The sequence below is a fragment of the Schistocerca cancellata genome, chromosome 8 (genome assembly GCF_023864275.1).
Source record: "Schistocerca cancellata isolate TAMUIC-IGC-003103 chromosome 8, iqSchCanc2.1, whole genome shotgun sequence".
Lineage (NCBI taxonomy): Eukaryota > Metazoa > Arthropoda > Insecta > Orthoptera > Acrididae > Schistocerca > Schistocerca cancellata.
Genome location: NC_064633.1, coordinates 245,049,886 through 245,074,877, shown reverse-complemented (window position 1 = coordinate 245,074,877; position 24,992 = coordinate 245,049,886). Strand labels below are relative to the sequence as shown.

At 44.0% G+C, this 24,992-nt stretch overlaps 1 protein-coding gene across 1 annotated transcript; it reads right to left on the bottom strand.

The window, feature by feature from the left end:
- Positions 1-712: 712 nt before the first annotated feature.
- LOC126095494 (ubiquitin carboxyl-terminal hydrolase MINDY-3-like) lies at positions 713-22,029 on the bottom strand. Its single transcript, XM_049910283.1, has 3 exons — positions 21,774-22,029; positions 7,341-7,519; positions 713-868 (listed from the first exon to the last, which is right to left on the bottom strand). The coding sequence occupies exons 1-3, from the start codon at positions 22,027-22,029 to the stop codon at positions 713-715; spliced, it is 591 nt and encodes a 196-aa protein (XP_049766240.1).
- Between the last annotated feature and the right edge of the window lie 2,963 nt (positions 22,030-24,992).

Below are 24,992 nucleotides of genomic sequence, written 5' to 3'. Positions count from 1 at the left end.
TATACTAAAAGATATTGAAAACACAGTCGATGGGTTTCATTACTAAGTTCCTGTGAAATATACAGGGTGGTCCATTGATAGTGCCCGGGACAAATATCTCACGATAAAGCGTCAAACGAAAAAACTACAAAGAACGAAACTTGTCTAGCTTGAAGGGGGAAACCAGATGGCGCTATGGTTGGCCCGCTAGATGGCGCTGCCATAGGTCAAAGTGTCGTGGACTCTCATTGAAGTATGGGGATGGATATCACAGGGCGACCTCTGCAGACTTACACGAAGCATGCCACCTAGGTGTCTGGGAGTGATAAACACTCACGGAGGGCATACGCGTTAATGAAGCTCTCAAAGTTCAACGAAAAGCGCGCAGGATTACGGGAAAAATAATTATTTCCACTTTGTTTTCGACACCTGCGGACATTTCAGTTCTGTTTACGCACACGACCGAAGATCTAATGTTGTTTTGTTGCGTACTTAGTTCGTGAAACATAAAGGTATAATTTTGGTAACAAACCCAGCCCTCAGTTATTGCTCAATAGAGTATGGCAGAAGCCCAAAGTCATGTTCCCCTATTTCTGTTGAGTAATATATTTGGTGCATACGGCAGAGTGCTGTACTTCATAGTTTGTCGCTGGTGTAAAGTACCAAAACGAGACATAATCAGAGAAGAGGATTTATTTTAGGAGTACAGAAATGAGGTGGTGAGCAGAGAATGCTAGTTGAGCGAGGGCGGGGCGCCGGCGAGCCAGCGCAGGCGGATGGCGGGCCACTTGGTCTGCAGGCAGCCCAGGATGTCGACGGGCGGCCGCTCCTCGTAGCTGCGCGCGTCCTGCTCGTCCTCCAGAAACGCCTGCGCCACGCGGTACACCACCTGCCACAGCGCACAACACGTGGACGGCCTGTACAACTACCAGGAAATCATTTCAAAACTGGTTGGGGGCGGGGGAGAGGGTGTGTTAATGGACAACACAGCAACATCACCTTTCCCTCGTTCATCTCTACGAGAGACATTCAATAGGTAATGCAACATTTATTCTCTGAAAGTAGGTTGGCTTTATTCAGGATTCCAGTATACCATGTTATACCCCGCTCTTTTGGTTACAAAACCCTATTTTTCAAAATAATCTCCGTTCAATGGGACAGTGTTACGCCACCTTAGTGAGATGGCCTTTATGCCCGCATGGTACCATTCTACTGGTCGACGCCGGAGCTTATGTCGTGATACATCAATAAACTGCTCACCATCCAAGTACTGCTTCCCGCACAGTGTATTCTTTGTTGGGCCAAACAGATGGAAGGTGCGAGATCCGGGCCACAGGGGCACACACGTTTGGATACCCAAACTGGTGACGATTATGTAAGCAGTACCGACAGATACGTCCAGTTGAGCAGCGAGGTGTCTGATCGTGATCCGTCGATCACCCCAACGTGTCCACATGTTCCAACATTGCAGGAGGATGGTTGGATCCCAAGGAGCACACACGTTTGGATACCCAAACTGGTGACGATTATATAAGCAGTACCGACAGATACGTCCAGTTGAGCAGCGAGGTGTCTGATCGTGATCCGTCGATCACCCCAACGTGTCCACACGTTCCAACATTGCAGGAGGATGGGTGGATCCCAAGGAGCACACACGTTTGGATACCCAAACTGGTGACGAATATGTAAGCAGTACCGACAGATACGTCCAGCTGACCAGCGAGGTGTCTGATCGTGATCTGTCAATCACCCCAACGTGTCCACACGTTCCAACATTGCAGGATGATGGGTGGATCCCAAGGAGCACACACGTTTGGATACCCAAGCTGGTGACGATTACATAAACAGTACCGACAGATACGTCCAGTTGAGCAGCGAGGTGTCTGATCGTGATCCGTCGATCACCGCAACATGTCTTCACGTTCCAACATTGCAGGAGGATGGGTGGATCCCAAGGAGCACACACGTTTGGATACGCAAACTGGTGACGATTATGTAAGCAGTACCGACAGATACGTCCAGTTGAGCAGCGAGGTGTCTGATCGTGATCCGTCGATCACCCCAACGTGTCCACACGTTCCAACATTGCAGGAGGATGGGTGGATCCCAAGGAGCACACACGTTTGGATACCCAAACTGGTGACGATTATATAAGCAGTACCGACAGATACGTCCAGTTGAGCAGCGAGTGTCTGATCGTGATCCGTCGATCACCCCAACGTGTCCACACGTTCCAACATTGCAGGAGGATGGATGGATCCCAAGAGGCACACACCTTTGGATACCCAAACTGTTGACGATTATGTCAGTAGTACTGACAGACACGTCCAGTTGAGCAGCGAGATGTCTGATTGTGATGTGTCGATCACGTCAAAGTGTCCACACTTGCCAACATTGCAGGAGTCACAGCCGGCGTGCGGGGATCAGTCAGACTTGCGCGAGCTTGCTGCAATGATGACAGACGCTTCGCCCAACATTCACTGTGCTTTTGGTCACTGTCAGATCTCCGTAGACATTCTGCAAGCGCTCATGGACATCTGCGATGCCGTGGTTGCCGGCCAAAAGAAATTCAATGACAACTCTCTGCTTGGAACGTACCTCCGTTATAGACACCATTTTGAATGTTACATATAGCGCCGCAACCTATCGGAACTTCTTGAAACTCTAGGGGCGGAAACGGTAATATCCCACGATGTCCCACAAGAAATTTCTTATTTTTTCAACCGAAATTGGCCGAGAAAAAAAATGTGTTGCATTACTTATGGAACGCTCCTCCTAGGGACATCAGTCGGAAATTTGATCGAGTTGTGATGGAGTCGTAAAAGCGAGACACTGAAAGCAATGTTGATACAAGAGATGATAAATACCTGAACAAAAGGTAGAAGTAAGCATATGGGTCAGACCAGTCTGCAGGCCGGTGGGCAAACGACGGCCACTCAGTGCTCATCTTTTGGCGAAAGGCGCCTGTCCCCCCACCTCTGATTCCACCCCTCCCCTCGGCAACCAGATACAAGGGTAAGAAAGACAGTAATGGAATAAATAGAGTGGAAATCCATAACACTAAAAGATAAAGACCGGCAGTAGTAAAATAAGGCGAGGGAAATAACTAATTCCATAGATGGTTGGGACTCAGCATGCGTTGGGAGCAGTCCCTTCCTCCTAGAGTGTGACTGTTTCCATAAATTGTGCCCTTTGATTTACTTGTTATTTTTATCGCATAACGATACTGGTCTTGTCGTAACGTATTACCTATGACTGAGCCATTCCATTTCATATACTTACAAATTATTATACCCAGGTATTTGTATGAAGTGACTGCTCCTAACAGTGAATAACTAATATTGTATTTATGGGATACTTTGTTTTGCGTTTTGTGAAATGCACAATTTTGCGTTTCTGAAGATCTGAAGCACGTTGCTAATTCTTGCAGCACTTTGAAATCTTATCAGTATCTGCCTGAATATTTGCGCAGTATTATTGAGACGGTACTTCATTATAGATAAGTGCGTAGTCTATGGAAAGCCAGAGGTTGCTATTAATGAGCTCTACCCTGTCATCAATATACACCACGGGCAACAAGGGCCCAAACACACATTACATCTTTCGATGGCTCTCCAGTCATGACTGCATACTGCATACGATCCAACAATGCTACTGTACTTTTGATAAGAAGCATGTGTGTGGTATGGTGCCAAATACCTTTCGGAAGTAAAGAATCACGGTACCTAGTAGATTACTCTGAACCATGGCTTTCAGGGTCTCATGTGAGATAAGCCTGAGATGGGTTTCGAGATCCATGCTGATTGGCATAGGGGGAAGGGGGGGTTATTCTTTTCGTAATACATCATTTTGTCTGAGCTCAGAATATGTTCTACGATTGTAGAACCCACGGTATTCAGTGAAACTGGACGATAGTTTTGCAGATCAGTTACCTTTTAAACAGGAGTGCCTTGCACTTCTTTTCCAATCACTGTGCACAGTTTTTTTGTTCAAGGAACCTGAGGTATATAATGGTTAAATTCCGTATTAAAATCTGGCAAGCATCTCATCAGGATCTGGGGTCCTGTTTCACACCTAACGATTTTAACCCTTTCTCGGCGCATGTCACTCTAATATCTTTATAACTCATCTTTGTATTGGTGCAAGAAGTACATTTGTATATTCTCAATAGACGAACACTTGTAAACGTGTAGCTTAAGGACATCAGCAGTTATCTCACAAATAGCTGCATTCATGATCATGGAACAAGAGCCAGATTAAAGCTTTTTTTTTAAAAAAAAATCTATAACAATAAAACTGTAATATAAAGCGCCATTTTAAATTCAAATACTTAAGAACTCAGTTTAAGCATGTCTCTTAAATTATTATTATTGCAAAGTAAAGGATTATTTATATCGCAGAGTAGGGAATGTCAAAAAGATAACATTAAAATTTAATTGACGCATGGCAGTGTTGTCTGAGATATCCCATGGAGTGCGTTCAGCCTCCTAATTGGAAAGTGTGTTCTTTCTCCTCGCACACTGGCCCGTTCCCTTGCAAACAGATACGTCAGAGTTCTATCTCACGTGTAGTTATGATTGTAAGTGAACGTAATGACTATGTGTATCGTGCAATGTTCCGTCTGTGTCTTACGATGATGAGAGAAGGGAGAGGATGAAACCTGTTGCCGGAACCTAACCTAGTACTCTCGCCTAGCACTAGAGGGAACCGCCGGGCTTAAGGTCCTCACCTGCTCATTATCAACAGTGCCACTTCCCATCACTTCATGAGACACTGTGGACAGATCTGCAATTTAATCCAAGACATTGATGTAAAAACTGGTGATCAGGGACTTCTACGCCACCATTTCTCCTCCACCTGCCGGCCATATAGGGCAGTGAAAATTTCATTGCCACCTGGATTCGAAATGGCGTAACGCCGAGTCGAGCGCCACCTCCCGCGCGTGCTTTAGCGACCTCGGCTACAGTGGCGGATAAAGAGCATTATTTAATAATAAACAACAGTCATTCTGCAGTAAACGTCATAGTTCAATGATTATGTTGTAAAATCGATGCTCAGGATCTGTGACAGAAGATTCTAACCTCTTTCCATTTTCCTGAGCTCAACATCTCATTCATTATTCATTGCGGTGAGGTGCTGACTAACGAGGAACCTCTTGAGTGCGAAGTCACAAAAGGCCAGTCATGTTTACGGCATTCGTATTGCCTACCATACAACCACAACATTGGCTTATAACGGCAACAGGGGAGGGACTGGAGTTGTCTAATGGTGAGCAAAGCATGACGCTACAGAGCGTAGTTGAACTGCTTAGTCGACGAGTGACTTACAGCAGTGCTACAATGCTGTGGTGTTGATATGAAGCAGAGCAATGGCATCGATAAATAAAGCAAACACTGCATTATAAACAGAACAAGAGTTGGTGAAGTTGAAATTTCGTCAGAAAGGAACCCAATGAATTTCACAGGTGAGAAAGGAGTGACAGATGAAATATTAACGTTTTTGCAACATGAGTCAGTAGAATGTGTGGTGTAGTGTACGCCCGACTGTACGGACAATGTACATGAGGAGTACAATCATGACGATACGTGCTTAGCAAGTAAAAGCGATATCGAAACACGTGTCGAGTCATGAAGTTAATCACCCTTGTCGAACAGGGAGACACAAGTCCCGTCTCTAGGGAAACGATCCAAGATGCAGGTACTAAATACAATTACGTACATGGGAGATAATCCGCAACACAGTAAAGAAAATTATAGATTTCGAATAAGCCCGCAGTAATATGACCATGTAGTGCATAAGATAAACTACGGACATTCAAGGGAGGACAAGGCGTATTTGTTACAAAAACGTTTCAAGGATGCCCCATACAGTTTACAAGATGTGCACGATAATAACCTACTACGTTGTGCACATCAAATTGCGCGTGACATCGACTACAGTGATTTCAAGGGAAGCAGTGGGTGATTGCATAACTTCAAACAGTGCTACCGAATTGTAAGACCTAAGGTAACGAAATTTCAAACAAAGTGTCAACTTGATAATGCACAGCAGACTGCAGAATCGGCCCTAAGATTTTTAGATGAAATATACAAACTTATCCCATCGTTCAGTGAGGAATTTGTTTTCAGCTCCGACCAATAGGGATTCGATTATGAAAGGAATCCCGGAAATTAGACGTACCAAGAGAGTTGTACCAAAATCAACTAACATCAATGCCTTAACGCGTTCGTGTACAATTATGTCGACTGTTAATCTGGATGGTAAATTGGCTGGAACGTTATTTTTTGTGCTGGAAGCAGTTGTAGGTGCTCTGCACTCCCTCCCCCCACGATTCTTTCTTGTGTGCATGACCTTGCAAGGGCAGTAGGGAACATTTACGTCACAGCAAGCAAGAGTGGGAAAAGGGTCGTAAGAGAACTACGAGGGTCACTTTAAAAGAAATGCACACTATTTTTGCAAAAATACAGTTTTCATCCCGCATGTGTGAAAGTTTTACAGTGTGTAGATACATCCTTCCCGCTGGTTTTCGAACTTAGTTCGACCTGTCCTGACCTGGCTCCATGTGACTATCATCTCTTTGGGAAACTGAAAGACTCTCCTCGTGGAACAAGGTTTGAAGATGATGAGTTGCTTGTGCGCCATGCCAAACAGTGGCTCCAACAGGTTGCTCCAGAATTTTACCGTGCGGGTATACAGGCGGTGGTTCCAAGATGGCGTAAGGCAGTTTAGAGGGATGGAAATTATGTGGAGAAATGAAAATATTGTTCCTAAAGGATGTATCTACACACTGTAAAACTTTCAAACATGTAGAATAAAAGATGGATTTTAAAAAAAATAGTGTGCATTTCTTTTGGAGTGACCCTCGTGCAACTGTGTTATGAGCACTGCTTTTGCCCGATAGCTGATCGAAATAACTTTCCTTTAGAGCAGACTGTCTCTCTCGAGAAATTTATACCGCCTGCCTGGAACCACTAGACAAATTCAGCCTCTGGTGTTTGTTATTTCTGTACCTATAAAACATATTACCGCACTAGCTGCTGATACACCTTAAAGGATAGCCAGTTTCACGATGAACTCCACGACATACTGTTTTGAATTCGGTTGCGTGCTATCACGTTCCATCAGTTCTCATCACTCCGTTGTGCCAATATGATTCTATAAGCATTTTTTAAAGAGTGGATACCTAGCTTAATGTCCTGTACGGTTTGTAACTCTCAAGACGTTCGCCTTCGATTTTGTTGGTGCGAACCTTTGTGATGGAGACCACCTGGTGAAATAGACTACGCACTTTGAGGTGTCTCTCGGTAAGCTGAAGCGCCATTCGGTCAGGTAGCGTTGCTACAGCAGTGCTGACGACTTACCTTGCCGTCGGGCGCGGAGCCGGACAGCCCGTTGTAGTGGTACAGGATGAAGGAGGGGGGCAGCGGATCCGAGGGCGGACACAGCTCGCGCAGGAAGGCAGACTCCAGCACCACGCCGCACCCGTCCGGGTCCAGCTGCTCGCACAGCACGTCCGTGAAGTCTCCGTCCGCCGTCATGCCTGCCACACGTCGCCATCTCAACTTCTGTTGAAAAGGCTTTCACATACCGCTTCGCTTTGTTAATTTCCAGTTTGATATACAGGGTGTTTCAAAATGAATGACCTGATGTTGGAGGGTAATAATTACGAAACATGGGACGTGTCGGCAAGGAAATGTGTGTTGTCTGAATGGATGTTACCTAGAGTTTCGGAAAACTGCCGTTAGGTGTCAGTCGATGCGTCTTCTCAGTAGAGAGCCTGTGTAGGGAGAGTGTGGCCAACCGGACGATACGGCGGCCATTTTTCTGCTAAACTGCGGGCGGGACTTTCGAATGGCCAGTAGTGGAGTAGTGGAGTACACACTCACCGAATCAAAAGCACAAGACAACATGGCGAAATCATTCGTTAAATGCCTTTCTTTACAGCTATGATATACTCTTAGTAGTCTACTAAGTACAGCACAGGAAAATTTGATACAATGGCTATAAAAATTATTCGTTACTTGCATTTATCTCCTTTAAAGTTCGTTTACTACACATATTGCAATGAAAGTAACGTAAATAAAAAAAATATAGTGTATAGCATTTGTTTTGTATCGGAAGAGCATAACGCTAAAGATTTAACGTACCTGTATTACGTCAGATGAATGAAAGTCGTAAGCAGTTGTTTACTTGTGACGTATTAGTACTTCTTGTCACGTCTTCAAACTTTTTGCATGTCACAAGTAAACAACTGCTTGCGACTTCCTTTCATACATATACTGAATACCTCTCGTAGACAACAAACGAAAAACATTACAAAAATCAGGTAATGTTAAATGTAGGCTACTGTAATAACGACCAAGTATAACAAGAAAACTACCGTATCCCTTCTACCCCACAGTAAGTAGGCCTACTAAAAACTGTCTTCAAGAGTACCTACAATTATTTACTGCGAATAATGTTTCAGCAACCATGACAACTACGGAAAACGTGCTTACAACTTGCCTGCGTCAACAGTCAGGCAATAATACTGAAACCAAAATAATGCCTAATGTTCTTATTCGGAACGAAATAAAGTTTTACGCTATAAAGTCGAATGAGCATAGCACAACAACTACAGGAAGTTTCCGTTTCCAGCAAGGACCGTCAGATATTGGCTTCAGAAAAGCCTGTGATGCTACCAGTATGCACGAACTGTTAAAGAAATAAAAGCTTAAAAATGCAGTAAATTGTTAATAGGCCTACCTGTTTTACGTGACTATAAGTATTTTAAAAAACTGACACCTTAAAATCAACTTGTATTTAATATCGCAACGCTAATTACGTACTAAAAACGGCTAATTACGTACTAAAAACGATGTACAACTGAATCGAACATGCATGCGCAACGCATAACAAGTCTCTTCAAATACCTTTTAATCGTTTCCAAAAGTCCTCTGAACTTCAATTCAACTCAAAAGCACGGCGAACATAGGAAGCGCGAGAGACGTTTGGCAGAAAAATGGCGCCAAAGCTAATCAACCAATCACGGGCAACTTAACTTATGGCCACTCTCTCTGTATACAGGATCTCTACTTCTCAGTTGGCAATCAGAAGTAAGATGGCGTCCGTTCAACAGAAGGCGTTGTGTGTGCTGCAGTTTGCTACGAGTGAGTCAGTGACTTCGTTCCAACCTGCTTTTCGTCGGCGTTTTGGCACTGATCCGAACATTTGAAGAGACAGGATTTTTGTGTAAAAGCAGGAGTCCAAGTCGATCTCGCACTTCTGATGACACAGTGGGAACAATTCGGCAAACGATTCAGCGGAATCCACGAAAGTCTACTCGCCGCGCTTGAAGAGAACTGGCAACGTGTCATACGACTGTCTGCCGACTGTGAAGGTGTCGTTTTGTGTATAAACCATACTGACTACTATTAGTGCAAGCTCTTCAGATTGGTGATAAAAGGAAATGGTTTGACTTCGGCAATGCTCTGCTGGAGGATATGGAAAACGATACATATTTGTCACGGTTAATTCTGAGTGATGAAGTAACATTTCATGTCAGCAGTAAAGAAAAATGACATTACGTGCGCATATTGGGAATCCAGAACCCTCAAGACATTACTGAACACGAAAGAGACTCACCTAAAGTGAAGTTCTCTGTGCCATTTCCGCTGAAAAGGTGTACGGGCCCTCATTTTTTGAGGACAACAGAGTGCCTCGAATGGGCTGTCTCCAAAACTGCAGAATTGGCAATTTCCAAAATTTCTGGAGGACTACCACGACTATTTTCCAACAGAATGGAGATCCATCACACTGGCGCCACAACGTACATCAGTCTGTCAATGGCACTCTGCCTCAGTGCTGCAGCGGGTGCGTGGGACCCCGAGACACTGCCCTCCGTGCTTGGCCTCTAAGTTCGTCAGATATGACCCCGTGCGATTTTTTCTAGTGGTGATATATAAAGGAAAGTACGTTCATATCCTCTTTATCTCGTGACAGAGAAGAAATGAATAGCATAACAACCGCCATAACTTCTGTAAAAAACAGATATATTATGTAAAGTTTATTACGAATTTAGCTATCGTCTAGGTACTGTTCGTGCTGCTGCTAATTGACAAATAGAGGATTGTCATAGCTTAGCTAAAACTTAACGATATTGCGAGTATTTTGCAATTTATCTCATATTTTAGTATGTTTTTGTCAATAAATGTGGAGTTTTGAAATCAGATCTTTTTTACACCCTGTAGTATGAGACTGTGCTGCACTACATACTAATTACGAAGGTCTGAGCGTAAGGAATAGATTCTCAGGTATCTGAGTGGTTTGATGACTTTAAGTAAGGCATATTGCGAAGCAAATTTAAGCATAAGCACTATACGTGCCCTCTCAGAACATAGCAGCGTAGCAATATACCAGAAAACTTGCATATGTGGATGACCTGGCAACTGCAACCACGCATAAATCTATAGAGATGACTGAACAAGTATTATCAAAACAGCCTGAGAACCTTGAAGTATACGACAGGATGCAAACAAGGCGGAATGTTCGTGTTTCCGTCTGAATAACAAAATTATTAATCGCAAGCTGCAAATAAACTTCAATGGCTCTCAAATCAGGCACAATCTTCGCTCAAAATATCTCCTTATTACACCAGACAGGATTCTCACTACAAACAGCACTTAACCAGTACAGTTGGAAAAGTTGCTTCAAGGAACAACATAATACAAAAGCTCTGCGTGTCGTCATTGGTTGCACTAGCGACAACTCTCTGATGTTCGACCTTGGGTCTAGTGTACATCAGAACAGAACATGGCGTTCCACTATGGCTCACGAGCCATCCTATTAGTAAACCTGGATACCCAACGGAACACAACTAAGAGGATCATCTGTGGCTGCAATAAACCCACTCCTACTGACTGCTGCCAGTACTCAGCAAAAATTCTCTCTCTCTCTCTCTCTCCCCCCCCCCCCTTCCTCTCCCTCCAACAAGAGGCCTCTCTACATGACTAGAAGAAGACAAATAGTGACCCACTCCTGCCCACCGACAAAGACATCGCTAGTGCATCGTCAACAAGAACTAAGTTTTGCCACCCTACAGTCAGGGTGAAACGCGTCTACCTGCCTCTGTCTGACTCGATTCCTCCGAGATTAATTCTGGCACTTTTAAGAATATAAACAAGCACATATGTGAAATAACTGCTATCAGACTCCACCTGTTTCTGTATAGTTTGAAGTATCTGCTGCTATAGAAATGTACGAGCAGTTTCGAAATCCTGCCAGGTAGTGAGTGGAGGAATGCGAGTTTGTCTTCGGTTTAATCATCAGATTTTCTCTGGGTAGAGAGATTACAGGCGACTGTTTCTCTGTAGTACACAAGTTGGTCCGCTTGACTGTTCGCTTTTTCGCGATCGGTAGGAGAAAGAAACTGCCACTCTAGATTCTGGTTTGTTGGGGTCCGAGCCAAGCTTGCTAAGATTTAGTTTCACGGAGGATGCTTCTGGTAGGATATTCATTCAGTTAGGCATCGATAGATTTCCCAACTCTTTTCAGTTTTATTTCATTTGTTGGTGCTTCGATATTAACTTTTGGTAATTCATGAGTTGAGTTTTGGTTCACTTCTTGATGTGTCTTTGTGTGCTTGCTTCCACACGGAAGTCGGTCGACTTCACCAAAATTAATGAAGTGCTTCACAACTCGAAATTTTTCGTTGAACTAATGATTACTTTTCACTTTTATTTAAACCGCAGTCTAAAATTTTAATTGGTGTCTTGTTTCTCTTCGTTTATGAGATGTGGTCAGGCGAAATTTCATGGTAGTTTAATTGTGCCACTTTCTCTACTTGAAACAGTTTGTGACATGCGCTCCACGTGGTACGGTGTTTTGTAGCCACACACATTTCTTCGTAGTTTTTTCCACCGCTTCTTGGTATTAAAGTGCTTCCTATCCTAATTTAATCGAATTCTAAAGGTCTTTCCACGATTTATTATACGTATTTCGATGCATTTACCTTTGTATATCTGGTACATGCGGAGCAAGAGATTGTCAACTGAGTGTTGTTCAGATACTGAGGCGTTCGTAAGCGTCTTTTTTAAAACTCTTCCTAATATTGTAAAAGACCGGCAACGCGAGAGCAGTTTATGTAATGTGAATTTTCGTGATAGTAGTCTGTTGTGTTGGCACTCGCATGTCAGACGTTATGTTCTTGCTCATACAACTGCCAGTAACGTATGATTAATCCCTTTTGCAAGCGTATCCGCGTGCTCGGCGCAGTTATTTGATTAATTTAAGAACGGAAGAAAAAGCCAGTTAATCAACAGTTCTGTACGATCCATTCTGTTCTGCGGACCACCTGTGATTGTTCGAAATCTGAATTGTGTACGCTGCATAATCTACGCCCTATAGCTTTGTTTTATTTCAGTGATATTGCAGTGTATATACCATGTTAATGAAAAAGAGGACCTTAGGTAGACTTCCTTCCTCATTAAATTTTGTAAACAGTAAAGCTTTCCCCCTGCTGCTATCGAGTGATTTTGGAATGGGCTGCGCCTATTATTCGTGTACTAGGGCCAATAAAAAAAACCGTTGCGCGAAACTATCTTTCATGACGTATAATGGTACTCTGGCTAAGCACGGTCCAATCAATATCAGGAACACGACCACGAGTCCAGTTCAAAAAGCGCGGCATCTTACAAAGGTGGCTAAGGACCTGAACTCTATTAGTTTTGACGTCCAACTTGAGTGGGCGATGTCTGGAGCAGCACCAGCAACTATTAGTTGTCATCTTAACATGGCTAATAAACCCACCAGCTTTGACTTGCTGAGTAAAGTCTGGAAAAATGCCAACAGAACATATGCTGGCATTGACAGAAGTGCGAATGTACTGTTTAAATGGAGTAAACTGTCTACACCCTAATGTGGTTGTGGAAATGAGAGCCAGACATTCTTCCATATCGCTCAAGAGTTCAAAAAACGAGTCTGTCAAGATGCCGTGCTGGATCTGCTCCATCTATCCCCAGCTATGATATAGTGTACTAAACAATTAGATATTAATATACAGTTTCCTCAATGTATATAAGTTTCGATTTTACACTTTCCTATCTTTCATCATTGAAATGTTTCTATATATGCAATATTTTGTCCTGCACGTGCATATTCAGATACTGTGTTGATAGTTATTAACCGAAGCTGGTAGTGATAATAAAAGACATGCAAACAGAAAGTTGCATACGAACGCAGAATGTGATACTTAGTAATTCAACCACTGTAATCCTGGGACGTAATTCTGACTGGGGAGTAATCACAGCGGAGGTTCCTCAAATCTTAATCTTAAGTCCGCTATTATTCCTCGTGTATGTCAACGATCTTGCGTCTAATATACAACAAGCAGAATTACTTCTTTTTTCACATGACACTAGTACAGTAATCAATCCGAACACACATACAGAAACAGAAGAAATGGTCAGCAACGGACGTAAAACTATCATTGCCTGGTTTTCTGCGAATGGTCTAACCCACAATTTTAAGAGGAGACAACATAACTCAGTTCTACGCATCTATGAATACTACAGCAATGGTAAGTTTTAACACATGGTGAAGAAATAATAAATAGGGTGAAAACTTTAAAACTCTTAGGTGCCCATACTGATAATAATATAAACCGGAAAAAGCACATTTTAGAACTCCTCAAATAAGTTAGTTCAGCGACATCTGCGCTTAGAATCATTACAAAATTGAGGAGAGACAGACCAGTAAGTTGACATATTTCCTATATTTTCATTCACAAATGCCGTATGTAATAATGTCCTTGGGTAGCTCTTCTTTAAGAAAGAAAGTCCCCATTGCTCAAAAACCTGCTATGAGAATAATATGTGGCGCTCACCCATAACATCTTGTACACATTTGTTTAAGGAATTAGCTATTTTGATTACTGGTTCACAGTACATTTATTGTTTCGTGAAGTTTGTTGTAAGTTATCCACTACAGTTCAAAAGGAACTACGACATACATATTACAATACCAAAAGGGAAAATGACATTCAGTACTCCATATTAAGGTTGCAGTCAACACAAAAATGGATGCACAAAGGTGAAACTAAAATTTTTTATCACTCACCCAGAGATATAAGAAGTCTGACAGACAGCATAGTAAAATTTCCAAACAAATTGAAAAAGTTTATCGCTGACAAATCCTTCTATTCCGAAGAAGAATTCGTATTATTGTAATGTGTAAAAGGTGGTGAGTAGCAATTACTAACTCACATCTGTGCGAGGGACGTTCAATAAGAAAGGCAATATCTTTTGTTCCTCGGCCAGTTTCGGTTGAAAAAAATGCGGAATTTGCTATGGGACATCGTGGAATATTCCCGCTTCAGCCCCTATAGTTTCATGAAGTTCCGACAGGTGGTGGTGCTGTATGTAGCCTTCAAAGAGGCGTCTATAATAGATGTGCGTTCCATGCAGAGAGTTATCATTGAGTATCTTTTGGCGAAAAACGAGAGCATTGCAGATATTCATAGACACTTGTAGAACGTCTACGGAAAGCTAACAGTGAACAAAAGCGCGGGTAGTCGTTGGACGAGGCGTCTGTCATCATCGCAACAAAGTCTCGCAAACCTGTACGATGTCCGACTTGCTGGCCGGCCACACACAGCTGTGACTCCTGCAATGTTGGAACGTGCAGACACTCTCATCCGAGGTGATCGAAGAAGCATAATCAAACACCTCGCTGCAACACCTCTCCAATGTGTGTGTCGGCTTGGTTCCTCGCTACCCAACGGGAGACCGGAAGAGCAGCGAACGACCACCTGTGCGGAATTGTTTGCGCTTTATGAAGCTGATCATGACAATTCTTGTCGAACTTCATCACAGGCGATGAAACTTGGAATTATTGCTTCGAACCAGAAACAAAACGGCAATAGAGTGGCGCCACACTACCTCTTCTCCAGAGGAGAAGTTCAAAGCTGCTCCCTCAGCTGGTAAAGTCAAGGTGACAGTGATCTGGGACTCGGAAGGGGTTGTTCTGGATGTCCTCCCTCCTGGTGCAACGGTCAACTTGGAAGTGTATTGTGCTACTGCCAAGAACTGGAAGAAACGAGTTTAGCGTGTCATCGCCACAAAAATTGTAAGGTGGCTATAATTTCGCACCTTACAAGAACTCATCCACATACTTTGCCGAGATCTACAAACACAATTAGGTATCATGTGATAGGTTGTACATCATATATATGAATATATAAAGGAGACTGACATTTTCATGTACACCTTGTAAACAATTGTTACGCTTATTGCATGAAAGGTGATGGAATGTCTTTTTTATCATACTAGTAGAGGTTGGAACGACAGTGGAAATGTAACGGCAGATGAACTCAAGCCCTGGGTGGAAGGCCCACACAGGTGTGTTGGTCCTGCTTGAACACAGGAAATAGGAAGACGGACAGCGTAGCACCTAAGCACTGGAGCACAATAGAGTCGCGACCGGCCAGTGTGTTGTAACCGAACAGGAAGGATTATATTTCGCAAAATATGGAAATCTTGGACGCAGGTGAGAGGAATGAAGAAGCAGCACCTCGGAAAACACGCAGGCTGGGTTATTTCCAAGGATTTTTACTCAGAAGCGTACCATTGTACGAGTATAGGTTTTTCCTCGCAAACTTTCCGCGCTGGACAACAAAAGGCTAAAATATGGTTGGTCGGCGTTCGGAAGAATCTGTAGAGAGGGAGAATATTCCGTGGTTTCGGGAATATGATTCGTTTTCGGAATTGCGATGGTAGGGAACCAAGTCTTGCTGGGATGCTAGCGGTGGAGAGACGAGCTCTTCCATTGTGAGCGCCCGTGTGTGACGGTCGCTCAGTATCAGCTTCTTGTTGGTACGGACAGATTTGCTGTCTTTGCTCTCAGTAGATTTTATAGTGAACTTATACGATTCTGGACTTCACCTCCGGGTTGGAAGTAGTCGTTGAGTATGCAGCGTTCAGTAATTGAGAGCACTTCTTCTGCCTACACTTACGTTGAGACGTTATCTGAACTCCATCCTTGTGGCTGGGAGTTCGCGTTTCTCGTCTGTAGAACACAGAGAGGAGAAGACAGTATTAGAGTATAGTAGTCAGAGGACTGCCTTCAGCCGTCCTACTCTTTGATAGAGTTTATTTTGTGGCTGGAGTTCTTCCACCGTCGCAGACGTGTATGAGAACCATCACTCCGACGCACCGGACGCAGTACATACGGTGATATTGCTAATTGCTTATTGGGGGCCATAAGGCTAAACAGCTGTGATCATGTAGGATTTATTTCCACTGACGTTGCACTCCATTGTAGATCATCTTTAAAAGTAGTGACTTCTTGTGTTTGGTACATAGATGATGTCAGTCATTTCTCGTTATTTATATTAGATCGCGCAGTCATAATATAAGGCCAGAGTTGTTCAACGGATCAGTAATTATGGTTGGGAAATATAAACATTTGTAATTAGGGATTGTTTTCAATATACAATAAATGTATACGAAGCATCAACATTTATCATTAGTATAATTAGTTCCCTTAATCATTCGTTTCTGTTTAGGTTGTAATTTATATGTTAAAGAGCGTTAAGAGATCCTAAGATCTGCTTCAGGGGGTGGTCAGTCAGGCCCAAATCTTCATTTTAGCGTTTATTATTTTCCGTTGCGCACAGTTATTTTACACCCGCCAGGAGTAGCATCTTGGAAAATGCAAACAATTTCTCGTTCTCCACAACAACGTAAGGCCTCACACAAATCTGCGCACCCGAGAGGAAGCTCACGGAAGTTCAACTCCTCCACCCTGTAGCTCGGATCTCGCATCTTCCGCATTTGTTTATCCCAACGAAGGATGCACTGCACGGGAAGCAGTACTTGGGTGAAGGGGAGGTTATTGATACAGGAAGACGTTGGCTGCGACATCGACCAGTAGAACGATACTATGCGGGCCCACAGGTCATCTCAGTAAGGTGGCGTAAGGCCGTCGCATCGAGCGAAGATTATGTTAAACAAAACTATTTGCAGCCAAAAGAGTGGGGAATAATATGGTTTACTGGAATCCTGAATAAAACCAACTTGCTCTCAGCAAAAGAATGTTGCGTTACTTATTGAATACCTACCTTACATTAAATAATAATAATAATCTTCATAAAGTTCAGCATGAAGACATATTTACAAATTTTACATCGCTGACATGCCTGCAACCAGATAGCGCAAATTTGGTTATGCTCACGACTGGGCTCTGGCAACAGCCCACAGAAACATAGAAACTGCCGAAGATATCCTTACGAGTGACCTAGGGATTCTCAGCGAGTACTTTAGAAAATGGAGGCTACAACCTAGTGCTACAAAGACGGAAGTGTCTACCTTCCATTTGAACAACAAAATGGCCAACAGAGAACTACATGTATATCTAGACGGGAAAATACTAAATCACAACAAACACCCAAAGTACCTTGGGGTTACCCTAGATAGGACACTAACATTCAAAGAACACCTGACGAAAATTGCAGCGAAACTTAAAACACGCAACAACATATTGCAGAAGCTCTGTGGCACCACTTGAGGCTCCACAGCATCTACCTTAAGAACATCCGCACTTGGCTTGATGTATCCAGTGACAGAATACTGTGCCCCAGTGTGGCTCAACAGCAAACACACACACATGGTAGATAGCCAACTTAATGCAACAATGCGTATTATATCAGGCACAATCAGGCCGACACCTACAGTGTGGCTGCCCGTTCTCAGTAACATAGCCCCTCCTAACCTGCGCCGAGAACACGCTCTGGTTAGAGAACTTCAAAAAATCATGACCAAACCTCAATTACAAATCCATGAAAATACTCACGACATCCAAGGAAACCGACTCCGATCTAGGCATCCTCCACTAAAGACCGCACAGGCGCTGCACCAAACCAACTTTAAGATAAATGACCGATGGAAAGAGGAATGGGAGAGCAGAACAGCAGTAAACTGCCACAGTATGCCATGCATCTTTAGTAAACCAAAAGGATTTGATTGCCCTCGCAAAGTTTGGTCAACTCTTAATGCGCTGATGCAGCCGTGGAGAATGGCGTATTGTATCACAGCCGTCCACAATACGAGCACGAAGAGTCTCTACATTTGGTACCGGGGTTGCGTAGACAAGAGCTTTAAAATGCCCCCATTAATGAAAGTCAAGAGGGTTGAGGTCAGGAGAGCGTGGAGGCCATGGAATTGGTCCGCCTCTACCAATCCATCGGTCACCGAATCTGTTGTTGAGAAGCGTGCGAACACTTCGACTGAAATGTGCAGGAGCTCCATCGTGCATGAACCACATGTTGTGTCGTACTTGTAAAGGCACATGTTCTAGCAGCACCGGTAGAGTATCCCATATGAAATCATGATAACGTGCGTAGGTGGAAGAACATGGGGCCCAATCAAGACATCACCAACAATGCCTGCCCAAACGTTCACAGAAAACCTGTGCTGATGACGTGATTGCACAATTACGTGCGGATTCTCGTCAGCCCATACATGTTGATTGTAAAAATTTACAATTTGATCACGTTGGAATGAAGCCTCATCCGTAAAGAGAACATTTGCACTGAAATGAGGATTGACACATTGTTGGATGAACCATTCGCAGAAGTGTACCCGTGGAGGCCAATCAGCTGCTGATAGTGCCTGCACACGCTGTACATGGTACGGAAACAACTGGTTCTCCCGTAGTAATCTCCATACAGTGACATGGTCAACGTTACGTTGTACAGCAGCAACTTCTCTGACGCTGACATTAGGGTTATCGTCAACTGCACGATCTATTGCCTCGTCCATTGCAGGTGTACTCGTCGTTCTGGGTCTTCCCCAGTCGCGAGTTGTAGGCTAGAATGTTCCGTGCTCCCTACGACGCCGATCAATTGCTTCGAACGTCTTCCTGTCGGGACACCTTCGTTCTGGAAATCTGTCTCGATACAAACGTACCGCACCACGGCTATTGCCCCGTGCTAATCCATACATCAAATGGGCATCTGCCAACTCCGCATGTGTAAACATAGCACTGACTGCAAAACCACGTTCGTGATGAACACTAATCTGTTGATGCTACGTACTGATGTGCTTGATGCTAGTACTGTAGAGCAATGAGTCGCATGTCAACACAAACACCGAAGTCAACATTACCTTCCTTCAATTGGGCCAACTGGCGGTGAATGGAGGAAGTAGAGTACATACTGACGAAACTAAATTGAGCTCTAACATGGAAATTAAGCGTTTCCGGGCACATGTCCACATAACATCTTTTCTTTATTTGTGTGTGAGGAATGTTTCCTGAAAGTTTGGCCGTACCTTTTTGTAACACCCTGTATATTATCTAAGCTGGACGTTTGTTTGTGACTGCTCTTCTGTGAGTGTAAATTTATAATTACTGGTGTCCTTATATACAAACTGTTATTTATTGCTCTGTTTATATACAGAGTGAGTCACCTAACATTACCGCTGGATATATTTCGTAAACCACATCAAATACTAACGAATCGATTCCACAGACCGAACGTGAGGAGAGGGGCTAGTGTAATTGGTTAATAAAAACCATAAAAAATGCACGGAAGTATGTTTTTTAACACAAACATACGTTTTTTTAAATGGAACCCCGTTAGTTTTGTTAGCACATCTGAACATATAAACAAATACGTAATCAGTGCCGTTTGTTGCATTGTAAAATGTTAATCACATCCGAAGATATTGTAACCTAAAGTTGACGCTTGAGTACCACTCCGCTGTTCGATCGTGTGTATCGGAGAGCACCGAATTATGTAGGGATCCAAAGGGAATGGTGGACCTTAGGTACAGAAGAGACTGGAACAGCACATTACGTCCACATGCTAACACCTTTTTATTGGTCTTTTTCACTGACGCACATGTACATTACCATGAGGGGTGAGGTACACGTACACACGTGGTTTCCGTTTTCAATTACGGAGTGGAATAGAGTGTGTCCCGACATGTCAGGCCAATAGATGTTCAATGTGGTGGCCATCATTTGCTGCACACAATTGCAATCTCTGGCGTAATGAATGTCGTACACGCCGCAGTACATCTGGTGTGATGTCGCCGCAGGCTGCCACAATACGTTGTTTCATATCCTCTGGGGTTGTAGGCACATCACAGTACACATTCTCCTTTAACGTACCCCACAGAAAGAAGTCCAGAGCTGTAAGATCAGGAGAACGGGCTGGCCAATTTATGCGTCCTCCACGTCCTATGAAACGCCCGTCGAACATCCTGTCAAGGGTCAGCCTAATGTTAATTGCGGAATGTGCAGGTGCACCATCATGCTGATACCACATACGTCGACGCGTTTCCAGTGGGACATTTTCGATCAACGTTGGCAGATCATTCTGTGGAAACGCGATGTATGTTGCAGCTGTTTGGACCCCTGCAATGAAGTGAGGACCAATGAGGTGGTCGCCAATGATTCCGCACCATACATTTACAGTCCACGGTCGCTGTCGCTCTACCTGTCTGAGCCAGCGAGGATTGTCCACGGACCAGTAATGCATGTTCCGTAGATTCACTGCCCCGTGGTTTGTGAAACCCACTTCATCGGTAAACAGGTAGAACTGCAACGCATTCTCTATTAATGCCCATTGACAGAATTGCACTCGATGATTAAAGTCATCACCATGTAATTGCTGATGTAGTGACACATGAAACGGGTGAAAGCGGTGACGATGCAGTATGCGCATGACACTAGTTTGACTCAGTCCACCGGCTCTCGCAATGTCCCGTGTACTCATGTGTGGGTTCATGGCAACAGCAGCTAACACGCCAACTGCACCCGCTTCTCCTGTGACTGGCCTGTTACGGACCCGTTTGCGTGCTACGACCATACCTGTTGCATACAGTTGGCGGTAGATGTTTTGCAATGTGCGGCACGTTGGATGCTCTCTGTCCGGGTACCGTTCCGCATACACCCTGCAGGCTTCAGCTGCATTTCGTCGACACTCGTCATAGATGAGTATCATCTCCGCCTTTTCAGAGTTCGAATACACCTTGGTCACAGTTCCTACAACACTACACTATCACAGACGTCTGGTAACACGGTGTACTACAGTTGGTCTGCGTGCGGAGACGAATGCGGAATAACAATAGCAGCAAGCGCTATATGCGGACACTGCGACAGCTAGACCAAACCACAACAGTGCACTACAGCCACATTAGTAAACACGGTCGTCATCGTAAACATGTCCCTGCAGATGCTGCTCGCCGACCGTGGCCCGTGTTTGGATGTAATTAACATTTTACAATGCAACAAACGGCACTGATTACGTATTTGTTTATCTGTTCAGATGTGCTAACAAAACTTACGTGGTTCCATTTTAAAAAAAAACGTAGGTTTGTGTTAAAAAACATACTTCCGTGCATTTTAGTATGGATTGTATTAACCAATTACACTAGCCCCTCTCCTCACTTTCGGTCTGTGGAATCGGTTCGTCAGTATTTGATGTGGTTTACGAAATATATCCAGTGGTAACATTAGGTGAGTCACCCTGTATATGTGATTTTTTTTAAATCGGGTTGTTTCTGTAATTTTTACTGTGATGTTATGAGCCATACGCTAAATAAATAAATAAAATAAATATTCGCGATGTGAATGTAAAATGACTCGTTCTACAGCATTACGATATGTCACGCAAAACGACCCATGGAACATGAAAGTGACTAACTACAGCTGCATGGCATGCATTTTGTAAAAATATCTGCAATACTTAGGTGTCGGACTGTACCGTTAAGGATGTGGGTTTGGGCAGTGAAGCGGTAGTTAATGTGACTGACCTAGGGCGGCGAGCACATCGGGCAGCAGAGCTCTGGGCACGAAGCCGCCGCCGTCGGCGTCGAACTGCCGGAAGACCCGGCGCGCCTGTTCTGTGGGCGCCCAGTCCCCGGCGAGGCGCCTCTCGGCGGAGAAGAGCACGGTGAGGTGCGTCTCGCTGGCCAGCAGCCACACCGGCTGGCGGGGGCTCTTCAGACACGCCCCCACCTCGCAGTGGCGCGCGCGCTCCATCACCGTCAGAAAGCCCACCTGCGGCATGCGCCACGCTCAGCTATACGCTCCACCCTTCACAGTAATAATTGGATACATTTTCCGCTTGTGCAAGACACCGTGTAGCATCTCAACTACCGGGTGTCATTGTATCCACAGTTACAGCTTGACTGAATTAGCCATTAATATATTCTACTATAAAAATACAAGTCGTTGTTTGAGATTGTTACCAAAAATCTACTTCAAAATTTTACACGATACTCTTGGATGGACATGGGCTATATGTACACTATTAGCCATTAAAATTGCTACATTACGAAGATGACGTGCTACAGACGCGAAATTTAACCGACAGGAAGAAGATGCTGTGATATACAAATGAATAGCTTTTCAGAACATACACACAAGGTTAGCGCTGGTGGCGACACCTACAACGTGCTGACATGAGGAAAGTTTCCAACCGATTTCTCATACACAAACAGCAGTTGACCGGCGTTGCCTGGTGAAACGTTGTTGTGATGCCTCGTGTAAGGAGGAGAAATGTGTACCATCACGTTTCAGACTTTGATAAAGGTCGGATTGTAGCCTATCGCGATTGCGGTTTATCGTATCGCCACATTGCTGCTCGCGTTGGTCGAGATCCAATGACTGTTAGCAGAATATGGAATCGGTGGGTTCAGGAGGGTAATACGAAACGCCGTGCTGGATCCCAACGGCCTCGTATCACTAGCAGTCGAGATGACAGGCATCTTATCCGCATGGCTGTAACGGATCGTGCAGCCACGTATCGATCCCTGAGTCAACAGATAGGGACGTTTGCAAGACAACAACCATCTGCACGAACTGTTCGACGATGTTTGCAGCAGCATGGACTATCAGCTCGGAGACCATGGCTGCGGTTACCCTTGACGCTGCATCACAGACAGGAGCGTCTGCGATGGTGTACTCAACGACGAAACTGGGTGCACGAATGGCAAACGCATCATGATGGTCGCATCCATGTTTGGCTACACCGCGGTGAACGCACATTTGAAGCGTGTATTCAACATCACCATACTGGCGTATCACACGGCGTGACGGTATGGGGTGCCATTGGCTACACGTCTCGGTCACCTCTTGTTCGCACTGACGGCACTTAGAACAGTGGACGTTACATTTCAGATGTGTTACGACCCGTGGCTCTACCCTTTATTCGATCCCTGCGAAAACCTACATTTCAGCAGGATAATGCACGACCGCATTTTGCAGGTCCTGTACGGGCCTTTCTGGATACAGAAAATGTTCGACTGCTGCCCTGGCCAGCACATTCTCCAGATCTCCCACCAATTGAAAACGTGTAGTGAATGGTGGCCGAGCAACTGGCTCGTCACAATACGCCGGTCACTACTCTTGATGAACTGTGGTATCGTGTTGAAGCTGCATGGGAAGCTGTACCTGTACACGCCATCCAAGCTCTGTTTGACTCAATGCCCAGGAGTATCAATACGGCCAGAGGTGGTTGTTCTGGGTACTGATTTCTCAGGATCTATGCACCCAAATTGCGTGGAAATGTAATCACATGTCAGTTCTAGTATAATATATTTGTCCAATAAATACTCGTTTATCATCTGCATTTCTTATTGGTGTAACAATTTTAATGGCCAGTAGTGAATATTAATAAGTTTGTATCCACACACACACTATAAAAATGGCTGTATGTGTTTATGTATGCATGTATATCAACATCTCCTAACCGCTGTACTGATTTCACCTTGTGAGTAGGCTGTTCAGGTTTTTATGTTGGTAACGCCACGTACCGCTCTGTATGAAAATCACTGACTGTGCTGTGTGCATTCTGTGGCTGGTTGGCACTGTCGCAATATTCGCTATTGTAGTGTCGTGCTGTTGGATGTGAATAGCACGTAGCGTTGTGTAGTTGGAGGTGAGCCGTCAGCAGTGGTGGATGTGGAGAGAGAGATGCCAGAGTTTTGATAGGACGACCTGGACGTGTGTCCGCCAGAAAAAAGAAATTTGTAAAGATAGATGTCATTAATTGATAGATATATACATCATGATTATTGAACATTATTAAGGTAAATACATTGTTTGTTCTCTATCAAAATCTTTCATTTGCTACCTATGCCTATCAGTAGTTAGTGCCTTCAGTATTTAGAATCTTTTATTTAGCTGGCAGTATTGGCACTCGCTGTATTGCAGTAGTTCCAGTAACGAAGGTTGTTGTGAGGGAAGTGATTCATAAAGATATAGGTTATTGTTAGGGCCATTCTTTTGTGGGGATTATTGAAAGTCAGATTGCGTTGCGCTAAAAATATTGTGTGTCAGTTCAGTCATGATCAGAATAAGTAAAGAGAGAAATGTCTGAGTACGTTGAGTTTTGCTCAGGTGTTTGAAAATCAAATAACGTAAAAGTTTTTCCAGCAGTGTCATTTTTAAATTTTTCTAAGAGGACGTTTCCAACTAAACTTACTATCTGGAAAGAGTCGCTGTGGATTTAAGAACCACCTACCTATTAAAGTGGTGGGGGTGAAATAGCAGTAGAGCCCAACAGGTGCTAATACCATATACTTTGTTTATCCAGTATTTGAGAATGAAAGCACTTCATGACTTGTAACAAAAAAAATGGCTCTGAGCACTATGGGACTCAACTGCTGTGGTCATAAGTCCCCTAGAACTTAGAACTACTTAAACTTAACTAACCTAAGGACATCACACACATCCATGCCCGAGGAAGGATTCGAACCTGCGACCGTAGCGGTCGTGCGGCTCCAGACTGGAGCGCCTTTAACCGCTCGGCCACTCTGGCCGGCTGACTTGTAACACACTTTACACATAATTTCAAAACTTTACGAAACTTTTGCTCGCTGACAACCGCCAAAAAATGATGAAACGACAGAAGTTTGTCGCTTACTACATTTTCGCTGTTCGTTCAGTAAAATTGACGCATGAAGCATGGTGATTTAATTTATTGCCTCTTTACTACTAAATGTACTCGCGACTCATTTTGCAAACAG

Excerpts from the sequence above, each read along its gene's own strand:
- LOC126095494 (XM_049910283.1), bottom strand. The coding sequence starts at position 22,029 with ATGCCGCAGGTGGGCTTTCTGACGGTGATGGAGCGCGCGCGCCACTGC. Across the intron at positions 7,520-21,773 it reads CGATGTGCTCGCCGCCCTAG|GCATGACGGCGGACGGAGAC; the intron begins GTCAGTCACATT and ends GACGTGTGGCAG. Across the intron at positions 869-7,340 it reads GCTCCGCGCCCGACGGCAAG|GTGGTGTACCGCGTGGCGCA; the intron begins GTAAGTCGTCAG and ends GCGCTGTGGCAG.